This window comes from Falco cherrug, chromosome 4 (assembly GCF_023634085.1).
Source record: "Falco cherrug isolate bFalChe1 chromosome 4, bFalChe1.pri, whole genome shotgun sequence".
In the NCBI taxonomy this organism is placed as follows: domain Eukaryota; kingdom Metazoa; phylum Chordata; class Aves; order Falconiformes; family Falconidae; genus Falco; species Falco cherrug.
The window spans coordinates 46,947,626-46,971,819 of record NC_073700.1 but is presented as its reverse complement, the minus strand read 5'-3'; the positions used below and the strand labels follow the sequence as shown (position 1 = coordinate 46,971,819).

Below are 24,194 nucleotides of genomic sequence, written 5' to 3'. Positions count from 1 at the left end.
GATGCATCATGTATATCTTTAGTGAAGAACTGCATGTAGGGGTGTTTCCTGTATTTTCAAAAATACTGAGCGCTGTGTGGTAGACTAGTAATAAATAGAATCACTTCTATGTTGTGATGATAGGGCTTGGTCAGCATAGCCTTGTAATGGAAAATCATGCCCTTCTGTTAGTTTTGGAGATCAGTGATTAAATACTTCAGATGTTTGTTAACATCCAGAAGTATGTCTTGACAAAAATCCTTCAAGAAGCTGTTTTGTTTCGTGGTTGGTTGTTTTTTTTTGTTTTTTTTTTTTTGTAAGGATATCTTGTAGTACAAAAACTGCCAAGAGGGTAACAAATAGCAACTGCTTGTCTCCAAACTGCTTGTCTCCAAAGTCAGGCCAAGCAGTGTGTGTAGAACATGACAGGTTCTGAAGTTGATGTTTAAAGTATTGAAGTGAAAAAATGGTTAAAAATTATGATGTGGAGCAGATTTAACATTGGGCTGAAGGACATAAGGAGGAGCTAGAAACCAGCATCATCTCCTGAGATCAGTGGACAAAAAAAAAGACAGAAGAAAACTAGCGGAAACCTACAGAAATGAGTTTTCACTCAATTAAAAATAGACTATGAGAGTGGGTGCTTCCAAAAATGTGTGACAGAATAACTAGTCCACTGAAAATGGGCAGAGTCTGCATTCCATGTACCAGTTTTGGTAATCCCAGGCTTTGGTTTAAGGACTACATTAGAAATAAACTCAAAATTTAGAAATGGTACCGTGAATGGGAGAAGAAAAGGGGTACTGTCTACCTTTTTCAGCACATTGATGCCTGGTATTTGGATGTGGTGGTGCTTGATGTATTCACATGTATTTAAGCTGTCTGGTTATCACTCACAGCACATTTTGTAAACGCAAACAAACAAAAAACCCCAAACCCAGCTCTCTTTCCAAGACACCACATCCTCCCCTGAGTGACATTTGGGGAGAATCTCTTCCATCCTTCTGTGTTATGTACTTGGGCCTTTTTAATTTAATCTCAGAGCATTGTTTTGCATTTCAGAAAACAAATTCTAAACTAAAATGCCTTTGTACTGAGGTTCTCTGACATGACAGGAGCCAGATTTAAATTTAGGTTCTTGAGAAGGATAGGATGGGGAGAATCTATGTTAGCTGCTTCCAGAGGGGGCAGCTGGTCTGTAGTGAAGTGGAAAATTAAGTCCTGGCTCTGGTCTCATATTAGACTCCCCAGTGAAACTAGAGTTGTCAGTCAGTAACAGGAGGGGAATAAGAAACGAGTTAGTAACTGAAGCAGTGTGTCTCAGGGAGCTGGGAAAGGAAGCAAGGACATGGACAGAAAACCAAGTGATGCACAGAAAGAAAATGCGTGCCCTCCTTCATGAAAGGGCTTTTTATCATGGAAACAAAACCAGATTCTTTCTGCTGAAGGAGTATGGTAGTTTGCTTAAAACTAGGTTTTATGGTCACTTTGTTAATTATTCATCCAGATAAGGACCTACTTGTTGGTTGTGTGTGGTGTTTTTTTTTTTTTTAAACTTTGTCTCTTGAGTACACTTGCATTTATGTGTATGCAAACTTTTAAAAGTTTTTTTTCTTAATGGTTTTTTAATTATTATCTTCTAAGATAGTTTAAAAACTGTTGCAGTACTGCCGCCTTTTGCACGATAGGTTTCTAGCAGGCTCTTAACATCATGATAAAGCAAATAACTTGTTTCCTTGCCTGGGATAAACACTTGACATAAACCATAATGCTTTGTAAATGCCGATTCCTTATATATTTTCTGGCATGCCCTCAAAGGAAGGTAGTTTGTATTGTTTAGGAGGAAGGAATATGGAGTAAAATTGTGAAGCAGAGAGTATTCCTCAAGAGTGATCTGTCAGGGGAACGGTGGAACATGCCTCTTGCAGTGACGGGATTGTCGTGTGTTAGATACCCTAGCTTGTTCAGAGATGAAACTTGGTAACTGAACAGCAAGAGGTGCCTGAGACTGATGATATTAAGTATAGAGCAAGACCAGTTAATATGTTGTCATTTTTGCATGGGTTAGCTTTTGGTTTTTTTAGCACTTAAGGACTGTAAAGTTGTTAAACTGATGTAATTTACAGACTAAAAGGGAAGTCCTGTACTCTAGTTTTTGTAAAGAAAAATAGGTAATTGATATTTTTGTATCACGTGGCAGGTAAAAGTTAACTGGACTATAATTTCTGGGGTTTAGTGTGAATTTACTATAAAACGCCTACAACAGATAAAGAGAAAATCTGGTAGCTGTTGTAATCCTGCTACTTTTCAGACCCTTCTTTTTTTAACCTGTGTTTGTTTCTGTAAGCCCAATTATATCCCTGCTCCCTCTTTTCCCAGGGCATTTAAATAGGCATATCCCTTTGATAAGGAATAGTCGTTGAGCAACCTGTATAAAATTAGAAGTGGAAAAGGTGCAGAATTATGGTCGGAAGAAAACAGTAAATGTGGCCAAGGGGATATGGTCACTGCTTGTGTGTACTTTGGGGAACAGGCACTTGGAAGGATAAGTGTGTGTAAGCTCAAGGACAGGGTTTGGGCAACAACAACTGGATCCCAAGGATGAAGGTTTGCATTTAGAGGAGGGAAGTTTTGGATGAGGTTTGTAGAACGTGCTTTCAACCAGAATGCCTAGCACTAAAATCTTAACTGCTTTTAACGTGAAGCTGGCTTACGTTTTAGGGAAAGGAAATACGTACGGTTTGTGTTTACAGGGGCTGGATCCAGATCACGTGGTCCCTTTTGGTCCTGTGTGTCTGAGCGCTGCTACTTTTATGCAGGATAAAACCAAAACTAAGTAGCTTAATCTTCTTTGTCATCTCAAACAGTGCATAAAGATATAATCTGCCTGATGCTTTGCAAGAAAGCTGCTGGGTGGGTAATGTTTGCATGCCTCCTGTGTTCTCTGGGAACGTTGCAAGAAAATAGGGAAGGATACTCGCTTGCACTGGTCGTAGGCTGAGCCCCTGATGAGTACTGAAGGTAGTTTAATAAATTTATATGGTGTGGAACCCTGCTCTACTCTGGCAGGAGACTATAGGCACCTTCTCCCCAGCGCAGCATCCACCCAGGGAATGACGGTCCCGGCTGCCAGGGCTCAGTGGTTCAGACTCAGAGGGATTAATATTGTTGAAGTCTGTTTCCCTGGTCTTTAAGGACCTATTTCCGTAAACTTTATTAGGATATGGACCTCTTTGGTAGTTTACTGGAATATTCATGTTTATGTGGCTTTTGGGCCAGACTGAAAATATCTGCAAAGCAGCTGGTACTCTGAGCCTTCAGGGCAGGTGCTGGCTGGCTGTACCTGTGAGGAGTGCTGGACTCTTCCCACCCTCTTAGGAGGTAAAAAGCCATTGCCTACTGTCTGTGTGATATTTGTTCCCTCTTATCTTTGGTCAGATTTGGGAGAAATAAGCCAGGGTCCAGGTGCTAAAAAAATTTCTAATTGTTAAATCATTAATTTTCTTAATCAGGGGAGAAGAATCTCAGTAGGTAAGCGATTGTGGACTAACCAGATTTGATCTAAATGATTGACCGTCTCTGACTAATAAACCAGAAAATCAATGTTACAAAGAAACCAACAAAAATGCTGTAGGTATATATAAGATATGTTTGCAAAATCCTGATCAGTGTTAACTGTAGCTCTTTAAAGGATAACAGTGCAGCATTTGGTGCTTAATTAAGATCTTGCTTTTATTGCATTTATTTGTTTCTTACGTAGAGTTAAATCCTACTTGGCTATCAAAGAGTGATTTGCCATTACAGTTGTGCAGAAGCATCTGGCATCATGAGAGTTTGGTCTGTGCTGGTGAAGATGTGTTGGATATTGTTCCTGCAAGAGGGTTGAAAACAAAGGGGATCTGGCTTCTTCAAGAGCTTTAGGAGACAGTTAATTTTAACTGGGACTGTTTATATAAGGGGTATATTAGAAAATGGGCAATGACATTATTTGGGTTTAGATGAGTTACTGGTATATTACATTTCACAACAAAGCAGACAAAGGCAGAGGACATGCCAGGGAGCTGCAGTTGATCTGCAGTGAATCTGTCATGTATACCGGTAGTAATAACAACTTGAGGGTTATTTGGCGCTTCCTTCCATCCCTTGCGGCTTTTAGACTCAGAGGCCTTTGCTTTCAGTAGACTGGTGATTCTTTTTTTCAGTAGATCGAGTTAGTGTGCAGTGTCTGTTCCAGCCCTTTTGTTCAGTTTCTCTGATACTTTCTGCTAGGGTGATCACCATTTGAATCTTCTTTTTTTGATTGGGGTGGGTATATTTGGTGTTCTGAAATGTCTGGAAAGTATAAGAAAACTTTCTTACCAGCTAAGACTAATGCAGAGCCATGTTGTGTTATTAAAAAAGGGCTTTATTTCAGAAGAGAATCCTCTATTATTAACAGTTAGCTGTGTCTTCTAGTGTTCTCAAGGCTAACAACAGAACTTAATAACTTAAAAATAGTATGTTGTTAAAGTAAGCACATTCTCCCATGTATGCTTACAGTTTTCTTTAGAAAAATCCCATGGAACTGACGAGACAAGGATAAGTTGTCTGAAAAGCTGTATATTTTATTGAGTGGGAGTTGCTCTATTGCACCGGATGGTCTTGAAAGTATCTTTAGTTATTTTTAGGTCTACAGTGATAAGTCTCTAATAGTTGGGTAATTGAAAGCCAAGATGATCTTGGTATGTAGTGTTATATTTGATAGTAGATGGATTAATTGATATAGTTGATTGTGGAGGCTGAAGATAGAAGCAGCATAAATAAGTATATCCAAATAAATATCCATTTCCTTAAACGATTTAAAGACTTGCATTATTATTATTATTATTATTTTTGTGAGAGTTAAGAGTAAACTTATATAAAGTAATAGTACATTAATTGTCTGCATTAAAGAGAATTTTCCACTCTTCAGTTTCATCCTGTGTTTGGGAGACTTACTGCTCGTTAGCTATATGAATATGTGAAGGATTGAAAACTTCTTTTTCCCTCTTCTCTCGAGGAGTAAGGTTGGAATAGCTACAGAGAAATGAGTAGCCTGATGATTTCTTACCTAGCAGTTCCTCTGTTGACACTTTCTCACTTTCTGCTCTTTATCTACAAGAGTTTGTACTAATGAACTTTGTTAAATTCTTGCCTTTGTTCCACACCCATGAAGTTTACAAGGCTGTTCAGAGTCAGTATTTTTAGTCTTTAATTTCTTAACTGTTGATGGATGATCTGCAGCTGTGTGATAGGCACTGTTCTTGAAGACAGTGGCATGTCCAAAGTGGCAAATGAAAGAGCTTTGAGTTACTTAAATATTTTGATGTATGTCAGCCTTGAGAAACTTCTTTGGCTTATTTAAATATTTGCTGTGTGGATTATGTTCAGTTTACTTGTTCTCATTTGCATTTCCCTTAATTTTGATGTTGATAACTTCCTTTTGTTTAGGATTAATTTAAAAAATGTTCTTCCATGTAGGACACAGCTTAGGCTATGGCTTTGTGAACTACGTTACCGCAAAAGATGCTGAAAGAGCAATAAACACACTGAATGGCCTCAGACTTCAGTCAAAAACTATCAAGGTAGGATGTCTAGATTTTTTTTCAGTCTTCTGTGAAAATGGCATTCTAATAAGCTTCATTCTGGTGATAAGACTTGTGTGCTTTCCAAGTGCAAGAAAGGTAAAATCTGGGAGAAGAGTAGTGAAGTGAGCTGTTAAGACTCTCAGGTTTTGTAACAGCTTTGTATTCAAAGATTCCCTCCTTTACATTGCCACCAGTTTTACAGAAGTAGGTGGGATTGTTCCAAATTGTTGCCAAACTTTTGAACTCAAGTACATCTCAGATACTTGATGATCTGTACTTTAAATTGTGTTAATTGTGCTCCTTTTCAAAATAACAGCTAGTACTGTGTGTGTAGGAAATAACACCTGCTTAGGTGATATTTGTAACTTTCTCGAGTAGCAGAAGTTGAGATAGAAAACTGCACTCCAGCTGGTAAAATCTTTTTATGAGGCTTTAAAAAATGCACTTGACAGCACAAGTTCTTGGTGGGATCTGTGATTATTGACAGGTCCAGTATCAGAGTCAGAACTTCAGACAGGGATTCTTCAGTGGAGCGAGTATGTTTGTTGGAAGCATCGGTATTAGTCTGCTGCTGTCTCTTTATAGTAATGCCACTGTTGTATAAGCCCGAAATGAATGGAGTTGTACAGGGACATGCCTTTTCTCTTGTAGTTCTGGCAGTTTGCTCCTACCTTCTCCCTGTTCTGCTTTTTTGAACTCCAGTGAAAAATGCTGGCATTCTTTAGTGGCGAATAAATGAAAGTGACTCCTAAAGAAATAATTCACTCTTTCTTATTTACACCTTGAACTTACCTTTTCTTTTTTCTCCTCTCTTTTTAAAGGTTTCTTATGCTCGTCCAAGTTCTGAAGTTATCAAGGATGCTAATTTATATATTAGTGGACTACCAAGGTCGATGACACAAAAAGATGTAGAAGACATGTTCTCACGTTTTGGACGCATTATCAACTCACGTGTGCTTGTGGATCAAACTACAGGTGTGTTCTGTTACATTAGCTTCATAAAACTGTAGTGTGTAGCACGTTTGATGTTTTTTCATAGACTGGCAGTTCCTAAGTTAAATCACTTTGACAAACTAACCATAACATCTGGTGTCAGTCACTGATAAAATTTAAATGGGATATGCTTTTCCAGTGTGGTTTGGTTTTTTTTGGTTTTTTTTAAGACACAGAATGACTTACGCTGCCTCCTTTGCTAGCTTACAGTTTAAACCTCATATCATATTTTATGCTTTTATTGTCAGTTTTACCAGGCTGAGCTGCTGATTTGCCAAACCTACTCTTGCTATGACACTTGATGTTACTGTAGTAGTGCAGCGTGCTTCTGGGCAGTTTGTAACCTGGAGCGCTAATGTTACCTTTACTTTACACGTATGAAGCTATTACCCACAGGTAAATTCCAGGCCATAGTTATATATTAAAAAGCAAAACAGTAATGTGTTTTGTCTTTTATACCAACTTGGAACCCACAGAGATTTCTCATGTTTTAAAACATTGAGGTGTCTTACAGTCCTCTGTGCTTACTGCTAACCAAAAGAATGAACTTAATATGCTTAACACTACTTTCTTGAATTTTCTGATCGTGTTTTGTTTATTAAAAAAAAGAGAGAAAGATAAGGGAGATGTTGCTTAGTTAAGCACTCGGCTCAGGAGAGACCAAAGTTAAGGATTTCCTTTATAATGTTAATTGTAAGGCTGTGTTAAATGTGTTTTCACAGAATTTTAGTTTCTTGCCTAATTATTTCAGACTGTTTAACTGCAGAGTATGGCTTATCTGGTAACCTTAGGTGTTCTGTGTGGGTTTTTTTGTTGTTGTTTGGTTGGTGGGGGTTTTGGGTGGGTTGGTTTTTTTTCCTTCTCCGTAGCCCACATGTCATGTATGAAGTTGGAGAGAACTTTTGTAAATACACTTTTTCATTGATTATACGTATGCTATATTAGAAGAGAAGATAATTTAATTCTAGCAATTCCACACTTTTATATCTGGTAGTGTGTACACTTATACATAGTAGTTAAACAGCAACTTCCATGCCCTGTGAGGGGTGTACTGTGATTTAGAATGGGATTAATTAACTTTTGGTGGGATTAACCTGACTAAATGCTAAAGTCTACCATCTTAAGTATCTCTGTCAGAGCTAGCTCCTTGTGTAGGCATCTGCTTCTAAGTGTTTTGCTTTGGTCAGACCACACTGTAAATGCGACTGCATAAGAGATATCCGAGGTGACTAGATAAGATCTGGATACTGACATTGTAGACACTCCAGCGTAGAGCGAGGAAAATCCTATCCTTCCTTTCCTGGAGAGAAGGATTCATTTTGTCCAACTTTGATATCTGTCTGGCTGTGTCTCTAGAGCTAGTTATCCAGGTGACAGCTGTAGGTAGAAGCAAGAAGGCGGCTTCTAGAGCACAGAAAACTTGTTAATACAAGTGTCCAAAATAGCTGTCTGGCTGCCTATGGAGTCTAGATAGCTAGCATCTGTCTTTTAAGCTTTAAAATGAGATGAACAAAGTCATACAATTAAAATATCTCCAGTAATAATACAGTTTTCATTGAATGTGCTGAGGCTAATTCAGTGTCAGCTCAGAATATTCCGCTTGCTTTCAAATAACTTTAATATCGTATTGTTTGAAGAATGTATTCTGTTTACATTATAAAGTTTAATGCATACATAGCCTAGGTTTTCTTTCCCTTCAAAAACGTAGCTGTGCCTTGGCTTTAAAACCTGCGTTTCAGTGCCTTGATCTAGGCCCAGTTAGGACACATTGTAATTCGTGCTTTCAAATTACCCTCTTAGCAGAGGTTGTTCTCTATTTTTTGAGAATAATCTGTTTTAAAATACTTAGATTTTTAAACGAACACTATGATAGATGAAGTGAGAAGCACTAAGATGAACAGGGTGGAAGTGGAGAAGGAAGAACAGTACGTTGGGCTCTGGGATGGCTCTTGCTGACTTCTGGGCGATGCTGCTTGCTGTTCTGTGCCTTTCCAGAGCGGGGAATATGTTTCCTCCTGGCACAGAAAGGCTAATCTCAGTGGGTTTGGAGCATATAGTGCTGTCACCTCTAATTTGATGAGTCAATCTGGTCCAGCCTCCTGTTTTGGGAAGTAACCAGCAAGAAATCAAAAAATGGAGTAACTTGTTCACAGGTTGACTCTTTTCCAGATGACTGAGAAATGCCAGCTGCACAGCTGGTGCCAGCCATACCCTGCCGTTGTTCTGCAGTTCTTAAGAAATAGGCTTTTTTTCTGTGTGACTTTGCATATTTAACAAGACGAGCTGTTAATTATGAAAGTTCTCCCAGTGCCCCACGTGAAAATAGGCTTTTTCTAGAGCCTGTGCTATGGGTAATGGTAGGAGTTGGATTCCCTGTGCTCGCTTGCTGCATGCTCAGAATTTTGTCATGCTGCATTTCCTGCTGTGAAACACGGGAAATAATGTATCAATGAATGTATTGTATCAATTCATTGATACAATGAATTGTCACAAACAGCTGTGTGAAATCCCAAGTATCACACCATAAGCTTGAACAACTTCTGAAACTTTGAAGATTGCCCTGTGTGGGTGTAGAGACAACATGAAAATGTTGATAATAGCCCTTTCTGAAGCAGAGCTGGTAAAATTCTAGAATTAGTCTAGCCATAATATCCTCTTTGGAATGAAATTTAAACCCAACGTACCCTTTTAGCTTCACTATGATAAACAGTATTTCCAGACTATAGTCAAGTCACAGATGAGAAGTCGAGGAAGAGATCTCATAAGGCATAACTTCTACCTCGGTCAGAAGGGTAACAGTAGCCAGTGGCTGGGGTCTGGAATAGGAAAAAAAAATCAAAACCCCCAAAAAACAGCAAACAAATGTTTAACAGCAATTTGTTTCAGTATGGTTACGAAGAGGTAATTCTTATTCAGTTTTTAATCAATTAAAAATAAGGTATATGACAGCCAGAAATAATGGACATGGTGTAGGTGAAATTGTGATCTCTTTGTAACAAAAGGTTGAACTACTTTATTATAGTTAGACCTTTGGGCCCTCATCTATGAACCAGAGTGGGGTTTTGGCATGGAGAACTGAAAACATGTGCAAATAATCAGTGTCAATGTTGTGTTTGCAGATGCTTTTTAGTCTTAAAGTAATCGAAGCTAAGAGGCTTTGTCTTGTTTTTAACCAACTGGAATTAATTCTCTTTTTGTTCTGTGGAATTAATTTAAAATGTTGGGAGGGTCTGGGGTTTTTTTTTTGTTAATGGAAATGTTAGTTGGTGATGGTTTTCATGGAATTCTACGGGATTGGATTTTTTTTTAAAAGTGTTTTAGTCACTGCGGTTGTTTATAGCTGAAATAAATGTATTAATTTGTCTTTTGTTTCTTAATTTTGTACTTTATCCTCTAGCTGCTGAAGAAACATTAGTAAATGTAGAGAACTTGAAAGCTGTGACCATAGAATATTTAACTTTTTCGTTTTTTGCTTTCAAAGTTATTTTGAGTTTATCCTGAACTTCAATTTTTTTTTTTATTTTTTTTTTTTTTATTGGTTTGGTTAAAAGGTTTGTCCAGAGGGGTCGCATTTATCCGGTTTGACAAAAGGTCAGAAGCAGAAGAGGCAATTACAAATTTCAATGGTCACAAACCCCCAGGTTCCTCCGAACCCATTACAGTGAAGTTTGCAGCCAATCCTAACCAGAACAAAAATGTGGCACTGTTATCGCAGCTGTGTCATTCACCAGCTAGACGGTTTGGAGGGCCAGTGCATCACCAGGCGCAAAGATTCAGGTAGGTTAGGAAGAATAATGCATTTAAGGCTGTACTACTGTTCCCGTGTCCGTCTGGGAAACTGTACTCTTGCAGCTGTGCAGTAATACCTTCATTGTAGCGTGTGTGAATGAATAAATATAGTGCACTATATGTCCTGCAGTGTTATGTCAATAAATTGTTGAATTAAAGTATGATGAAAGTAAAAATCTTACTTGTAAAATTTATATTTAAGTTAATTCTTTAAAGGTACATACACTACGGTGCCTGTTTCTACAATTGAGTGTATAGTGAGATGATAGAAAGTAGCAGAATCCAGATGGGTATTGGTAGATGCCTGTCTCAACAGATCCCCATTCTGTAGTCTGTATATCTGAATGCAGATATAATTTGGCAATTTAATTAAAGCTCTGAACCATTGGTTCCAGCAGGGAGGTGTCCTAGTAAAATAGGGAAACCTTATTTCCCATTAAGAGATTCTGTGGGATTTCTGCCTACATCTTGAGCTGTGCAGTGTTCTGTCTTTCCTTGAGTGCTGGTAAGTTCAGTAAGATTATTGAGTAATTGCAACATACTGTCTGCTTCGAGAGCTGTGGAAGGTGCTGCGTGTTTTGCCTTTGACAATTGCCTTAGTTGCTGTGAATATGAATTGCTTGAATTTGGATTGCCTCTGTCGCTTAAAGGAGGGTGTTGATAGTTGGACTGTGCTCTGGAAAATGCATTATATTTACTGTCTCACAGATAAGTAATTGGCTTTGTTATGAGTTGTGTTCATGAAAGTTCCTGAGAGTAGTGTTTCCTTGTTGAGAATTTGCTTTTCTTTTTCTCCTCTCTGAGTTATCCAATTAGCTCAGTAAAATTGGACTGAAAACTCAAATAGCTTTTTGCAGCGCTGCTGTTCCAACATTGTTGTGACCTTTCCATAACGCGTTAGTTCAGCCTTTTTAAGATCAGCTAGGTGAAACGTGTCTCCAGTGAGAATTAGTACTTTGTAGTCATCTGTTGTTTTACGCTAAGAGTGATTGAACGGGTTGCCCGGAGACTGTGGAGTGTCCACGCTCAAAACCTCGCTGTAACGGGCCTCAGCAACGTGGTGTAGGTGTCCCTGCTTTGAGCAGGGAGGTTCACTAGAGGGTTTCCAGTAGCCCCTGCCAACCTCAGTTGTTCTCAGATTTTCTACAGCTGTAGCCCAGGCAAGCTTAATGCAGGCAGCTCCTGAAAGAAGATTTCATGTCTGTGGAGTGCTCATCTAGATCTCCCCATCTAAAACTTTTAAGCTACACCAAGGAGTGAAATTCTGCCTTGTTGGCAGTTAGGTGAACTGTTGAAAAACTTACACATCTCTTGTGTCAGCCAGGGCTTCAGTGTGTCCTGATCCCGGTAAAGTCCTGAGGCCTGTGTCTTGTGTTCTTGTTCTTAATGTAATTGGACATTTTCATCATCGTTCTTCCCCTTAACAGAATTAAGATGCATCAGAATAAGCAGTACAAATAATATTCACATCTATAATTAAGATACCAAATAACTTCAGTTCTGTCCTGTAAAGATCACTTAGGAACAGTAAAAATGATTAATGTATTTATGTTAACAGTTGCCGGTGAAACTAAATTCTAATTAGCAGTTCATTCATTGATCTTTAATTGTGCCATGAAGAGCAGCATTAATGTTATTTGCGGGCATTTCATACGTTTCTGCTGGCATGGGTTTCCACAAGTGGGGATAAGATAACAGGAAACATTCTGTCTCTTTCTGTTCCATTCCTGCCTCTGCGGTAACAACTACGTCCACTCAAGTTGTCTGTGCTCAGTGCTCGCTTGTCAACACATCTTGGCTGACTCCTGCTCCTAGTTACAGGAGAAAGAGCTGAAGGTTTTTAGGTACGACAGATTGACAGAGGTAGGAGTAGAGCGATTCTGGGTTGAGCTGTGCTGCTACGAGTATGCCATTGAGACAAGATTAACCAGTTGACTTGAAGACAAGACCTGTCCATCTCTCTTCATCTTTTGTCACAGACTTGCAAGAGCTTTAACACTCATTGTAAAAACTTCTTCCCTCAATGACACATACATGCATGCACATATGTACATGTATGCCCAACACGCACCATCCCACAGCCCTTCTTATTTTTCTTCCCACCTTTGCTGTTAACTACAAGTTTTTCTAGGAAGCCTTCCTTAAAGGATGCTGAACTTAGTGAGTTATAATGAGTCATACTGTGTTAAAGCTGGGGAACCTTAGCTTTGACCGAGTCTTGTTTGTTTTGTGCAGTGAACAAAACATGATGAAAGGATAAGCTGCTTCCAAAGAGCTCACAGTCCATATAAATTACAATTGTCGTCTCTGCTCCATAGAGGTTGAATACTTAACCTGGCATTTTGATTACACTTCATCTCATTCCATCATATCCCTGTAAATCCAGGTTTAAGCCTTTAGTATCTCTAATTTGTAATTGTTAATTCCTACAGATACCGCTCAGATCCTTTGTTTAATGTTCTGTTAATCCTTTGTAGTTCCAGTGGTATTTGTGGCTCACATCAGAAACTGGTCTTAATGCCTTGTCCCACTGGAGTCCTGGATTGGCCTGCTCATTCTGAGACATGGTCCAGAGTGCTGTTTCCATCCAGAAGGAATGATGCTTGCAGCATGGGATTGTGTTTGGAGGATAAATTAAACATCTGGGGCAGGAGTTTCTTTTGAGTGTAAGATTTGTTTACTTAGAATAGCCGATCTTTAGGTGTTGAGCTCTGATGAAGTTAAGGAGTTTAGCTCCTGAAGCATGAGAAGGCTGGCCAAAGTCCCTAGAAGTCCTGTGCTTTTCCAGTTCACCAGAGCTTCATGCTAGAAGAATCTTTTTTCAAATCTTGAAAATATCCCCAGTTCAGCTGGTTTTGCTTTCAGACGTGTTCAGGATTGGAGCCAGTTCCCACTTACTTTGATGGGCATACTTCTGTTGATACAGGAGTCAATGAGTTGGGTCCAAAATGCCTGGAGGGGAGGTGTTGATTCTTGATAGTACTTTGATCAAGGGGAAATGCTAGAAGACTCTAGAGCAGTGTTTAACCCTGTCACTGGCATTTCTGCTCAGACAGCTCCCACACATCTGTTTTATTTCACTCCAGTGAAATTGTTTAGACTTTCAATTTTGAAGCCAATTTGTAATTTGGATGCAAGTTGTCTGTGTTGAGAATGCCACAGAAAAAAGCATTTCATCCAGAGTAGTATTTAATCAAAATTCTAGAAGCATGTGGTACTGAAACCCCTTATTTTGATTGCTGCTGCTCTCTGACATGTAGCCCTTCGTTTCAACACCCTGCTATTTCAGGCTTAAGGCTGGTATCACTGAATTCTCAACCAGACTGGTTTTTTGCACAGTAGGTGGTTCCTGTCTGTATCAGGGTGTAGGAGAAAGTTGCTAGAGGGGAAAACTGTGGACATGACCAGTATCAGTGTAGTTGAACTCCTGCTCTCTGTGGAACTATTAAAAAGTAAAAAGATGCTCAGCTCACGTGTAAAGGCAACATAGGCTAATATTAGAAATAATATTACTGTTTATTATCATGTAAACTGTGGGATTGCTCCCACCTGTGGTGCTGTATATAGCTGTTCTCAGATTGCAGTGAAAAGAATTCAGCAAAAGGTTTATGGGACTTTCATAGAGCTGAAAATGAATTGTTTTGTTCAGGAGTGTCATTTCTGAGATTGTCCTCTAGCATGTTAAAATAATCTCAGAATCTTATTAAATGAAGCTGTCTGTCTTATACCAGTACAGCAAAAGGTCATTCATATAAATGAGAAGCTTATAAAGTGTAAAATACTACAATTAAAAATATACTCTGTTGATACTTAGTGTCACAAGGTGGTGGAGTTGTGAGGTTGGCGTGACTTAAAAGAACCACCCATGGATAGCATCATCTGCAGACTTTTAGGGAGGATTGAAAAAGCAGCGTGGAGGGGAGAGTATAAAAATAAGTACAACAAAAATGAGGACACTGGCAGTAAGTATGCAAAGACTGAGATCACTCAAATTAGAATATTAATGGAATTTTTAAAACATTTTCTCAGAAACATCTTGGATCTCTGTGGGGTTTAGTGTTCTTTGCCTAAATCAAACAGTGTTTTAAACATCTTTAATAACTGCCTAGGAGTCACGTTGATTTTGTGTGGTTGAAGAAATCTTTTCCTGTAGGACAGAGAAGTGTTATGTGTCGTCTGTTCTGTGCCTGGCTGCATACAGGCTGTTACCCCGAGCTAACCAAGAGATTTTGTGTCCCTCTTGTGCAGGCCTTCAGCCCAGGACAAGCGTAGCGATTTATCAGATCAGCTGAATTGCAGTAGGAGCCCGCTCAACTCATTGTGAGTGCTCTCACTCATGGCAGATGTCCTGTGTGATGCTTCCAGGTGGATGCAAGCCTATACGTAAATTTAGCCTTCCACATAGGATCTGATTCTATACCGTGTTTACTGTCACTTTCGCAAATTTCTTTTTTGATGGTTGCCTTTTAACCAAGCAGAAACTTTTGTGAAAGGCTGTTTTTTTCATGTGTATTTGCAAAGTATAGATTCACTTCAGTATCGTGTTAGATCTGGGTGAGGGAGATACTATGTGTGAGGTGGTATTTCCTATGGTTGGTTTTTTGAAATCACTTTTCAAGTCTTTTAGGGATATTTTTACCCTTGTGTAGTGTTTTGTTTTGTTTTTGTTTATAAACCTGTAAGGCTTTTGTGAGTCAAAGCAGGAAGAGAGGAGAATCAGAGAATTAGTGTATCCAAAGAACAGAGATACTTGCTATTTAAAATGATTTTGCCTGTATAGTATGCATTTAGATTTGTCGTCTTCCTGCATTCGATGCCCAGCTGCTCTTCTACAGGCGTTTCCAGTCCTTGATGTACTGTCGATCTGAGCTTGTGGGCAGAGCCCGAGGCTTTATAGCAAGCAAGGTTCAGAGCTACACTGACTGCTGGAACCAACATCATGCAGTTCTGAGCTTAGTGATTTTCTGCTCCCCATACATGTGAACAAGAACCTGAGACTGGTGATCTGTTGAGATGAAACATTTCCAGATATTAAGATAAATACTTCCTACCAGATCATTACTCAAATGGAGAGAAGCTACAGGGCTGAAGGTGCCTGTCAGAAAAAGTAAGCATGTAAAGCATGCGCACAGGAACATTTTTATATAAAAGCAAAATAAATAGTAGATATGTCACATAACCATCAGATCACGTGGATTAGTGCGTCTCATTCACGCTGTGATACTCTTAACTGCTTTTTCAGTTTTACTGTAGTACAAGGATTCCCAAACTTGGATTTGCTTGGGGCTGGCCAACAGTGGCAGCGGCAGTGAGTACGTGCAGCAGGAGCTCAGGTGTGGCACAGCAGCGGCAGGTAGCCAGCTGGGCTGCAGCCTGGCTGAGTCAGGGCACCTCGGCTGCCTCCAGGCAGTCAGCAGCAGCTAGGGTGTGATGGAGGGGCAGGGGTCTGTGCCACCAAGACTCCCCCCGTTGTGGGTACAGGAGGGTCTGATAGCTCAGGTCTCCAAGACAGTGAGCGCTCTGAGCACTGGAGAGCCTGGGGCAGGGGAGATGGTGACTGAGTGCTTCTCTTGTATGAGTGCATCAACCGAAGTGCCACACTGAACATGAGCTGACTTCCCTGCGTGTATGTGTGTGCTGCTGCAGCTCTGCTCCCCTTCCCTCTGAGAGACATTGCCTTCAGCCCTCCCTTCTATTATAAAGGCAGCAGCAGCTCCTCTCTTTATGCAGGGCAAGAAAAAAAATCAGTGGGGAAGTGTTTGGCACTTAAATGCAGTGTTCACTGCCCAGACATCCATTCCGTGTTTTCTCCAGGTCAGCAGAGAATCAGGAACTGCCACCGCCATGTTCTTGGCAGAGAGCAGCACGTGTACCGCTTTTAAGTGGTTTGCATATCACCAGTGGTACACCACAGTTTGGGAACCCCTGGTATAGTATAATTATATTTCTACAATCACGTGACCTCACATTATTTAAATAATACATAAGCACAAGGGATCAAATTGAGTTTTTTACCTTAACTTTCACATTTCCTGACCTTTGAGTGCTTAGCTGTGCAACCATAATATTGCATTAAAATATTCTGAAGCTTTGAATTTCTAGGATGGAGACCAGAAATAGAATAAAGGGGAATTAGAGATGTGGATTAGAGGAAAAAAGAAAATAATACAAAGCAAGACATGGAAAGGAGAGGTTTTTGCTTTTTGTTATGCATAAATACTGCTGGGGTACTATGCAGGGAGGCAGGGTTTAGGAAGAGTGGGCAGGTGATTTAAAAGGTCCAGTTCAGTGAAGTCAGATAAGTTTTCCCTAGTATGAAGTTGGTGTCAAATTAATTAGAAGAAAACCACATTGAAACTGCAAAACTCTGTGTTTAAATGCGGTTTGCTATTTTGATGTTTGAAAGCTATTGCAGTTAGAATTATCTGCATAACCAGTATTAAGGAACAAAACCCCCAGATTTAAATTCTGTAGCTAGAAACGTGGGGCATCCCAGCTACTGAGAATTGAGTGAGGAAGGGCTCGTATTTCCATAGCTGCAAGTATGCATGATTCTGGCTTATTTAGTAGCCTTCTCATACTGGGAGTGTTTGCCTGCACCTGCTGCCTTAAGGTGGAAAATGGACGAGGTTTTGTTCTGTTCCACAAAAAAAGAAACTTTAATTAATACACACGATTTCTACTCCTAAAACCAAAATACGCCCTCCTTCCCCCACCTCGCCAACACCCAAAGAAATCCTTTGACTTAGAGTTGCCAACATGCTGGTTTGGGAGGCAGGAGAAGGAAGATATGGGATGCAAACTCCTTGAGTGAAATAAGTGAGATATGCCTGAGGGTGGCTTGAAGCAAGCTGGGGTCTGGGGGGGTGCTGCCTGTTGCCCACGCTCGAGCCGTTCTGTACTGATGCCACGGAGCACTCTGAACAGCCTAGCGGAGTTTGAAAGCTCGATCCGGGTCCCCTGTGAAAGGTGATCATGTAACCTTGCCCTGCAACTGTTCTGTTGCCTACCCATTTCTAAGGCTAGTTCCCTATTGCTAAAGTAGTTGGAATATTTTAACTTTTTTTCCTGGCAGCTGTCAATTTGATTGTCAATTTGAATGGGGAAACATTTCTTTCTGGCGGTGTTGATGTCCATGTAGAAAATATTCATTCTCAGTTGCTTCCCATTCAAGTTAATTTGCGTAATTGAATTGAACTTTTACATGAAATATTGTGCTTTTTATTTGCTAGGTTCTCTCCTATGGGTGTAGATCACATGAGTGGGCTTTCTGGTGTAAATGTTCCAGGAAACGCATCTTCTGGCTGGTGTATCTTCATCTACAACCTTGGTCAAGATGCTGATGAGGGAATCCTCTGGCAGATGTTTGGCCCCTTTGGTGCGGTTACCAATGTGAAAGTTATTCGAGATTTCAACACCAACAAGTGCAAAGGTTTTGGTTTTGTGACCATGACAAACTATGAAGAAGCTGCAATGGCCATAGCAAGTCTTAATGGCTACCGCCTGGGGGACAAAATCTTACAGGTTTCCTTCAAAACCAACAAGTCCCACAAATAACTTGCTCGTGCTTTTTGTATGGAATAGATAATTGAGTGACAGAAGTTGAAACATTTTTGTTAGTGTAAAACTCATTTTGCGCCAATTTTCACAAGTGTTTGTCTTAGTCTAAATGAGAAGTGAAAAAGGTTTTATATTCTGGGATGCAACTGACATGTTCAAATGTTTGAAATCCCACAATGTTAGACCAATTTTAAGTTCCTTTTAAGTTATTTCATTTAAAACATGTTAAAAATCCCCTGAAATCTTAAGTAGATTGCATTAACTAGACCCTCTGGATGGTGGTAAAATTGAAGCATGCTTTCACTTATGAGACTAACATTTGTTCCATTGAATGTTGTCTGCAAAAACTGGAATTTTCTGAAAAATATCAGGCTGAATTCATTAATTTTCTTGTTTTCTGATGTTGTTGTTTTTCCTACCCATTCCCCTGAACTTCTCTACCCCAGACTTGGTAGTATGGAGGAAAAGTTGAGAAATACTAATGTTCTAGTTTGGCAGTAAATTGTTTGATCGATTAATATTCTTTACTACATACATAGCTGAGGAGTAGGCTTTTTAAAGTCAAGGTCTTGTAAGTAGTAGCATGCCAGCATAACTTTTAACACCATTGATGAGGTAAGTTGCACAACTGAGCAGTGGCCAAGCTGTCAAATTCAAAGGTTTTAGAAACATTACTTTGTAAAGCCCACTTTCTATTAGGAATGGACCAAAGAGTTTCAAAAAAAACTCCGGGAAGATTTCAGAGTCAAAATGAAACTCCAAAAAGAGAGTGTGAATATATGTTGCTACTTTATCAAACTGAATCTCTTCTGTCCAAATATTTAATGCATGGTGCACTACTTACTGGTACATTATAATGCAGCAAGATACTTACTCGTTTTCAAAGATCATTGTAGTTTGAATTCCTTTGGTAGTTCTATTTTGTAAAGAAAAAACAGTTATAAACATTTGAGCATTGTATTTCTCGCATCCCTTCTAATGAGTGCTAGATTTTTCTATTTTAATAGGATTTTGTTTTGACAACTAGCTTTACTTATTGAACACTCAGCAGAAAAGTACTTACTACTTGCAAGTTAGATATTAACAAAAAAATCCCTTTGATTTGTAGATTTAAAGATTAATCCCCCAAGTTTTCTGCAGACTGCCTTGAAACTTTGAGTTGTTCTGTTTCTGTTAATTTTCTTTTGCTTTTTTGTGTTTTTTGTTTGTTTTTACTTTTGCATTTAAGAACATTAAATTTGATTTTGTTTTGCTCAAATTTTGTTTTGTTTTTTATTTTCTGTTATTTTTTTGCTAAGTATTGCACAAAGTGTCCAGCTTTCAAAGAGTGTTGTTTTGAAGAACTGTAGTTCCTCTTTAAAGAGTTTTACATTACTCCTTTGACAGATGAGTAGAAGAAAAAAAAAAAAAGGTTGTGAAACAAGAGCGCTCCAATAAATCTGTCACATAGAAACTGTGCGCCACAGACTGATGTAACCCTGCAGGTGTTCTTTGGTAGGAAACGTGAAAAGGATTACTCTTATCAGACAGAGGCCGTGTAAGGATACTGTGCATGACTAGAGACTTGGCCTGGGCATCTTTCAGGTCTAATGTCTTTGTTCTGTTGCCAGAAGCTAGAGCAAACGCAAAAATTGGGTCAGTGGTAGTCTTAATGCAGTGTCTCTTTTTGTGTGAACCTCTACCAGTCCTAAAGTTTATTTGCAAATTCCAGAGGCCATTCTAAGCTGCCTGCTCGTATCGCTCCATCCCTAGCTGACTTTGCCTTGTGCTCGCGATCGTTTTGCCTTTTCCTGCGATAGGATCTGCAGTCTTGCACTGCCCGACGAAGTCTGTACCAGCATCTCTGCACACTGCACACGCTCGCACTGAAGAGCAGCTGAACTAGCTGCCCATCTCCATTAATTACCGTCAGCACTGTCTAGGAAATGCTGATATTTCTGGAACTGCCTATGGCATATTTCAAGCTGTATAGATAGGTCTTGGCACAGTGAGCAGCCTCCCACTGTTATTGAGCTTGTGTGCGGTGAATGTAAGTGGGATTTTTGCTAATAATGCAATCAGCATCGCCATTCCTACCAGTCCTGTTCACTCTACCATCTTTTGAGAAGCAAAAATGATGGTCTGTAAAACGGTGGCTGTGACAGAGCAACCAACCAACTCCCACCCCCACAAAGTGGGATTTCCAGCTGCCTATTCCAGATCTTTCCAGCAAGGTATCACTCATTTATCACTTCAGTGAATACTTCTTTTCTGCGTACAAGAAGAGATTCAGAAGCATTCAGGGGATTTCTCCCAAGTTAAAACTGCATAGTATAAAGAAGCCCTCTTACTTGAAAGAGAAAGTGTCCCATCACCTTTAAACCTCACGCAATCTTGTTCCACAGGAGTGAGTCTGCAGTCATTTCCAATTTCCTGTCATTCTCTCTTGCCCTCTTTCATAAAGATGAATTTTCAACCTAAACGGCAGTTGCTGTTTTATCATAGCATTTTGATGGGGCTTCAGACTTCCAACAAATGACACCCTGAACATGACTTTGCATCGGTAGTCATTACAAGCATGTTGGCCGTCAGCAGCACGCTGCTGCGAGCTTGCCAGCTGTCACTTTCTAAAAACTTTTCTTGGAGGCTTTTTGGCATCACTGTCATCTGTCTGCTTCCCTATTTTTTCCATCTCTCCTTCTTTGCTAAATAAGAAGGAAAGGCAGGATATTGTTTCAACAGTGGTAGGAAAACATCTTTTAGGAAACATCCCAGCTTCCTTTTGATAGTTTCTCTGAAAATAGTTATTATGTGAGCAAGTTGGGAATCCTGCTAAAATATCAAGAGCTGATACCAGAGGTGTATGGTCTGTTTAACAGTAATTGTGTATGTGTTCTTGATGCTTTTGGTCCTAAACAACAGCCCATGCACCCTACTAGTAAAGACCAAGAGAAAACTTCTGCAAGTGGAAACTAAATTCTCTAATAAATAATCATAATAATTTTTTTTTCTGCCCAAAAGGTAGGAGCAGCTGGCTGCCTTACACGTCATCCAGCCTACCTTCCTTTGAAGCTCTCCCTTGAACACAGCTGTTTCAAGAGACGTTTTGACCTCTTAATCCTCAGGGAGTTTAGAAAACTACAGCTACATTCTGCGTTATCATCCTTTAATTGGATGAAATAGAGACATTTCTTTAAAGTGACACTTCTGTCTCAGTCGGTGCTTAGAAGATATTTGTGGAACCAAATGCCTGTCTCAAACCAGAGGTCTCCTACGTTCCTCGTGAGATGCAGTAGCCTCAGTAAGGAACACCAGAAAGTCTTGTGTGCTGGGTTCGGATGTGATGGTCAGATTTTAAAGACCTGGATGTGATGGTCCGTACTAGAGATGTGCTGCAGGGAGTAGCTGCGATGGGAATGTTTTGGGATCCTTTAGAATAGGTAAGAAGCCTCGCAGGACACCCCCAGTGCCTGCTTCTGATGGATCAGGTGTAATTCCTGATGAAAAACACAGTTAGGGCCATGCTGGTACTGCCGGGTCTCCTGTGTAGATGTTGAAAGAGAATGGCGATGCCAAAAAAAAAAATGGTTTTTGTGCTAGCATTCCTGAAGGGATCGGTCTGGATTTCGTGAAGCGGCAATTGGGGCGACACCATTTCCTTTTTACGCTTCCTTGATCGGTCAGATGAATACGGTGACAAAACGAAAAGTTTATCTGCGTGTGGTTAAGAAGAAAAGGGGAGAGAAGGCTTTTTCATCCCTCTCCTTACAGTCGGGGTAGCTAGGCTCCAGAGCTGAGCTCTGCCAAGTGGGAACGCAAGTGGCCAGCGATGCAGCTCTCTGGGCTCTATTTTCTTTGTGTCCAAAACTCACTTGCATTCAGAAAGAGAGAACTGGTTTGCATGTCAATGCTTAGTGCTCCAGCAGAAACTGGCCACCACTGCTGCAGTTTCTCTGGCACTCAGTGGACCATACATCAGGACTTCAAGCGTTAAGCCAGTTAGCTTTTTCAGGAAATTTTACCAGCTTTTGAGTATCTGGTGTTTTGTTCTGGGTTTTTTGTTTTTTTGTTTTTTTAATTATTGCTTTGTCACTTTTAGCTTTAGAATCACTTTGGATGATCTTGGTATTCCTTTTGACAGGGAAGCTCTGCTGTCGGTACTTGGTACCTATCCTTTTCTCCGCTTTTTATCAAATACTTGTTGCATCTGGCACTCCAAGAAGGCTCTTACCGGGCCAAGGCATGGCTGCTTAACACGCTTGTTACGGGGCTGCTTCCAACACCGCACATGAGCAATTTTCATTCTTTGCCAGACTGTGGAGTTTCACTCTTAAAATGAGACAATGCCTAGTTAAGAGCAAAACTGGCCTGACTGTGGTTGGAGACTACTTCCAGACTTCTCTGAAGATGTTTGGAGCTTTAGTTGTGTTGCACAGAATAAAAGCAAATAAAAATTAATCAGTTTTTCTTAGTACATAAAAATAATAATTGAGTTCTAAGTAAAAATTCTTTGAAGGCTTTATTCAGACTTGGTCCTTTCCAGTCTGATTTTTATTAATGAAAGTTTTTATTCCTGCTCAGTAACTTACATTTGCTTCCCAGATTTCCATGGTGAACGGAATTCACCCCCGTGCAGAAAGCCAGCCACAAGCTTAATCAGAGTTTAAACCTTCTGGTAACCATTTGCAGATAGGGAAATCTCACAGTAAATACCAAAAAAGAAACTCAAGTTGCTGTGTGCTTTGTGTAAGCTGGCAGAGGCAAGCACAGCTCCCTGCAGGCGAGGGGACGGCAACGTTAGAAAAGCTAGAAACACGAGCAGAGTCAAAGCAGCTTAGCATGTTTAGTTCTCTTGTGATTCCATTTTAGGTGGTGTCTGTATACTAAATTGAATTTATTTTGTTCTTCAAGCTACATCATCGTACAGTTTGGTTTACTTGAGACGCTGCCCTCCCCTCTTGTCTAGAGGGAGGGGAGCTGAGCCGATGCAGTTCATGTTGCCTCCTGTGCCGAGCTTGTGCCAATGCCTTTGCTTCTGCTCTAGATCTGGAACTGAGAAGGACTTGGGGATCCATCTTTTTAGGGTGGAAGGGGACATCAGCATCCCCACAGCGGTGTGTGTCCGCACATCTTTTTTCCTTCCCTTTGGCCGGTTGTGGTTTTTCCTACATCTGTATCATGGTAGCGTGAAAACCGCTGAAAATGCAAACATAACACGAGCCAGTAAAGCAGGATAAATTTCTCACTGCAGTGAATACTAGTCGGGCAGTTTGTGGTCACTTATGTTTGTCCAGATGACCAAGAGGTGTCAGTATGGAGAGGACACCTATTTTTGTAGGGGCATTGAATGTTATAGTAATGTTGTTTATACAAAGCAATTAAGAATCTTAAAAAAATAATAACTTTGGCATAGTTACATTTATAGAAAGAATGGTCAGCACTTAAAAATCACTTAAAAGGTGATCCACTGCTTTGAATGCTAAGTTTTGGAAACGAATAGTCCCTAAGGTCCTTAAGCATTTATTATAACTTTATGTTACTTTAATGTTCTGGGTAAGGTCAATAAAGTAGAGATTCTTCAAATATTTCAGGTGAGATTTTTTTCAGTGTCTTCTAAACTGTATGAACTAAAGTTCTTCTTTGGATAGTTTATAGTTACATATGTGCTTTTTTTAAAAAAACAAAACAAACTCGGACAATGTCCCCGCATTTACTTTTTTTAGCCAAATAAACAGGTCTTATAATAAAATAAACTGTTTATTGAAAGTAGGTCCTCTGATATATCTACCTGCCAAACATTAGGGTTTGTGGGAGGTTTTTTAACATACAGCTTTTTGTGAACTACTGATGGTAATCTCATGGTTCAATCACAACAGTCAAATGCAGAGCTATTTGTCCTAATGCTACCTCTATCATAAGGTTACCATATTTTTGACTTCCACAATGAGGAAATTTGTCCTTTGTAACGCTGTCAGTGAAGCACCTTATTGTTAACATTTCTACTTTATAGGCTCCTAAGAATAGCTTCAGAGCGAAGGGACCAAATTCACATTTAGCGTAAGAAAACACAGCTCCCTTTGAGCTCCCACCGCGGGGCTGCACTTGTCTTTTGGTTTTGGTTGGTTTTTTTGTTTTTTCTTTTTTGTTTGGTTTGGTTTGTTTGTTTGTTTGTTTTTCAAGAACTGAATTTGTCCCCCTAGGTACTTTAATCTCTCTGTTTGGAAGCAGAAGAGCCTGTCTGTGCCGTAGGCAAGTTCCTCTAACGTAGCTCTGCACTTCTCAATGTTG

The 24,194-nt window shown here is 39.8% G+C and overlaps 1 protein-coding gene across 12 annotated transcripts in view; it reads left to right on the top strand.

The window, feature by feature from the left end:
• ELAVL1 (ELAV like RNA binding protein 1) overlaps positions 1-24,194 on the top strand; it is a 58,949-nt gene that overhangs the window by 17,793 nt on the left and 16,962 nt on the right. For 8 of the 12 annotated variants that reach the window (XR_008731940.1, XR_008731937.1, XR_008731939.1 and 5 more), the window contains exons 3-6: positions 5,479-5,582; positions 6,407-6,560; positions 10,130-10,355; positions 14,616-14,687. Coding sequence is in view for 4 of the 12 variants with exons in the window: in XM_055708381.1 (XP_055564356.1) it covers positions 5,479-5,582; positions 6,407-6,560; positions 10,130-10,355; positions 14,616-14,687; positions 16,182-16,295; positions 17,600-17,924 (995 nt within the window). In the remaining 8 variants the exon portion in view is untranslated. Of the gene's footprint in view, positions 1-5,478; positions 5,583-6,406; positions 6,561-10,129; positions 10,356-14,615; positions 14,688-16,181; positions 16,296-17,599; positions 19,186-24,194 lie in introns of those variants that run through there. The other 4 variants (XM_055708381.1, XM_055708382.1, XM_055708383.1 and 1 more) reach the window with 4 other exon arrangements.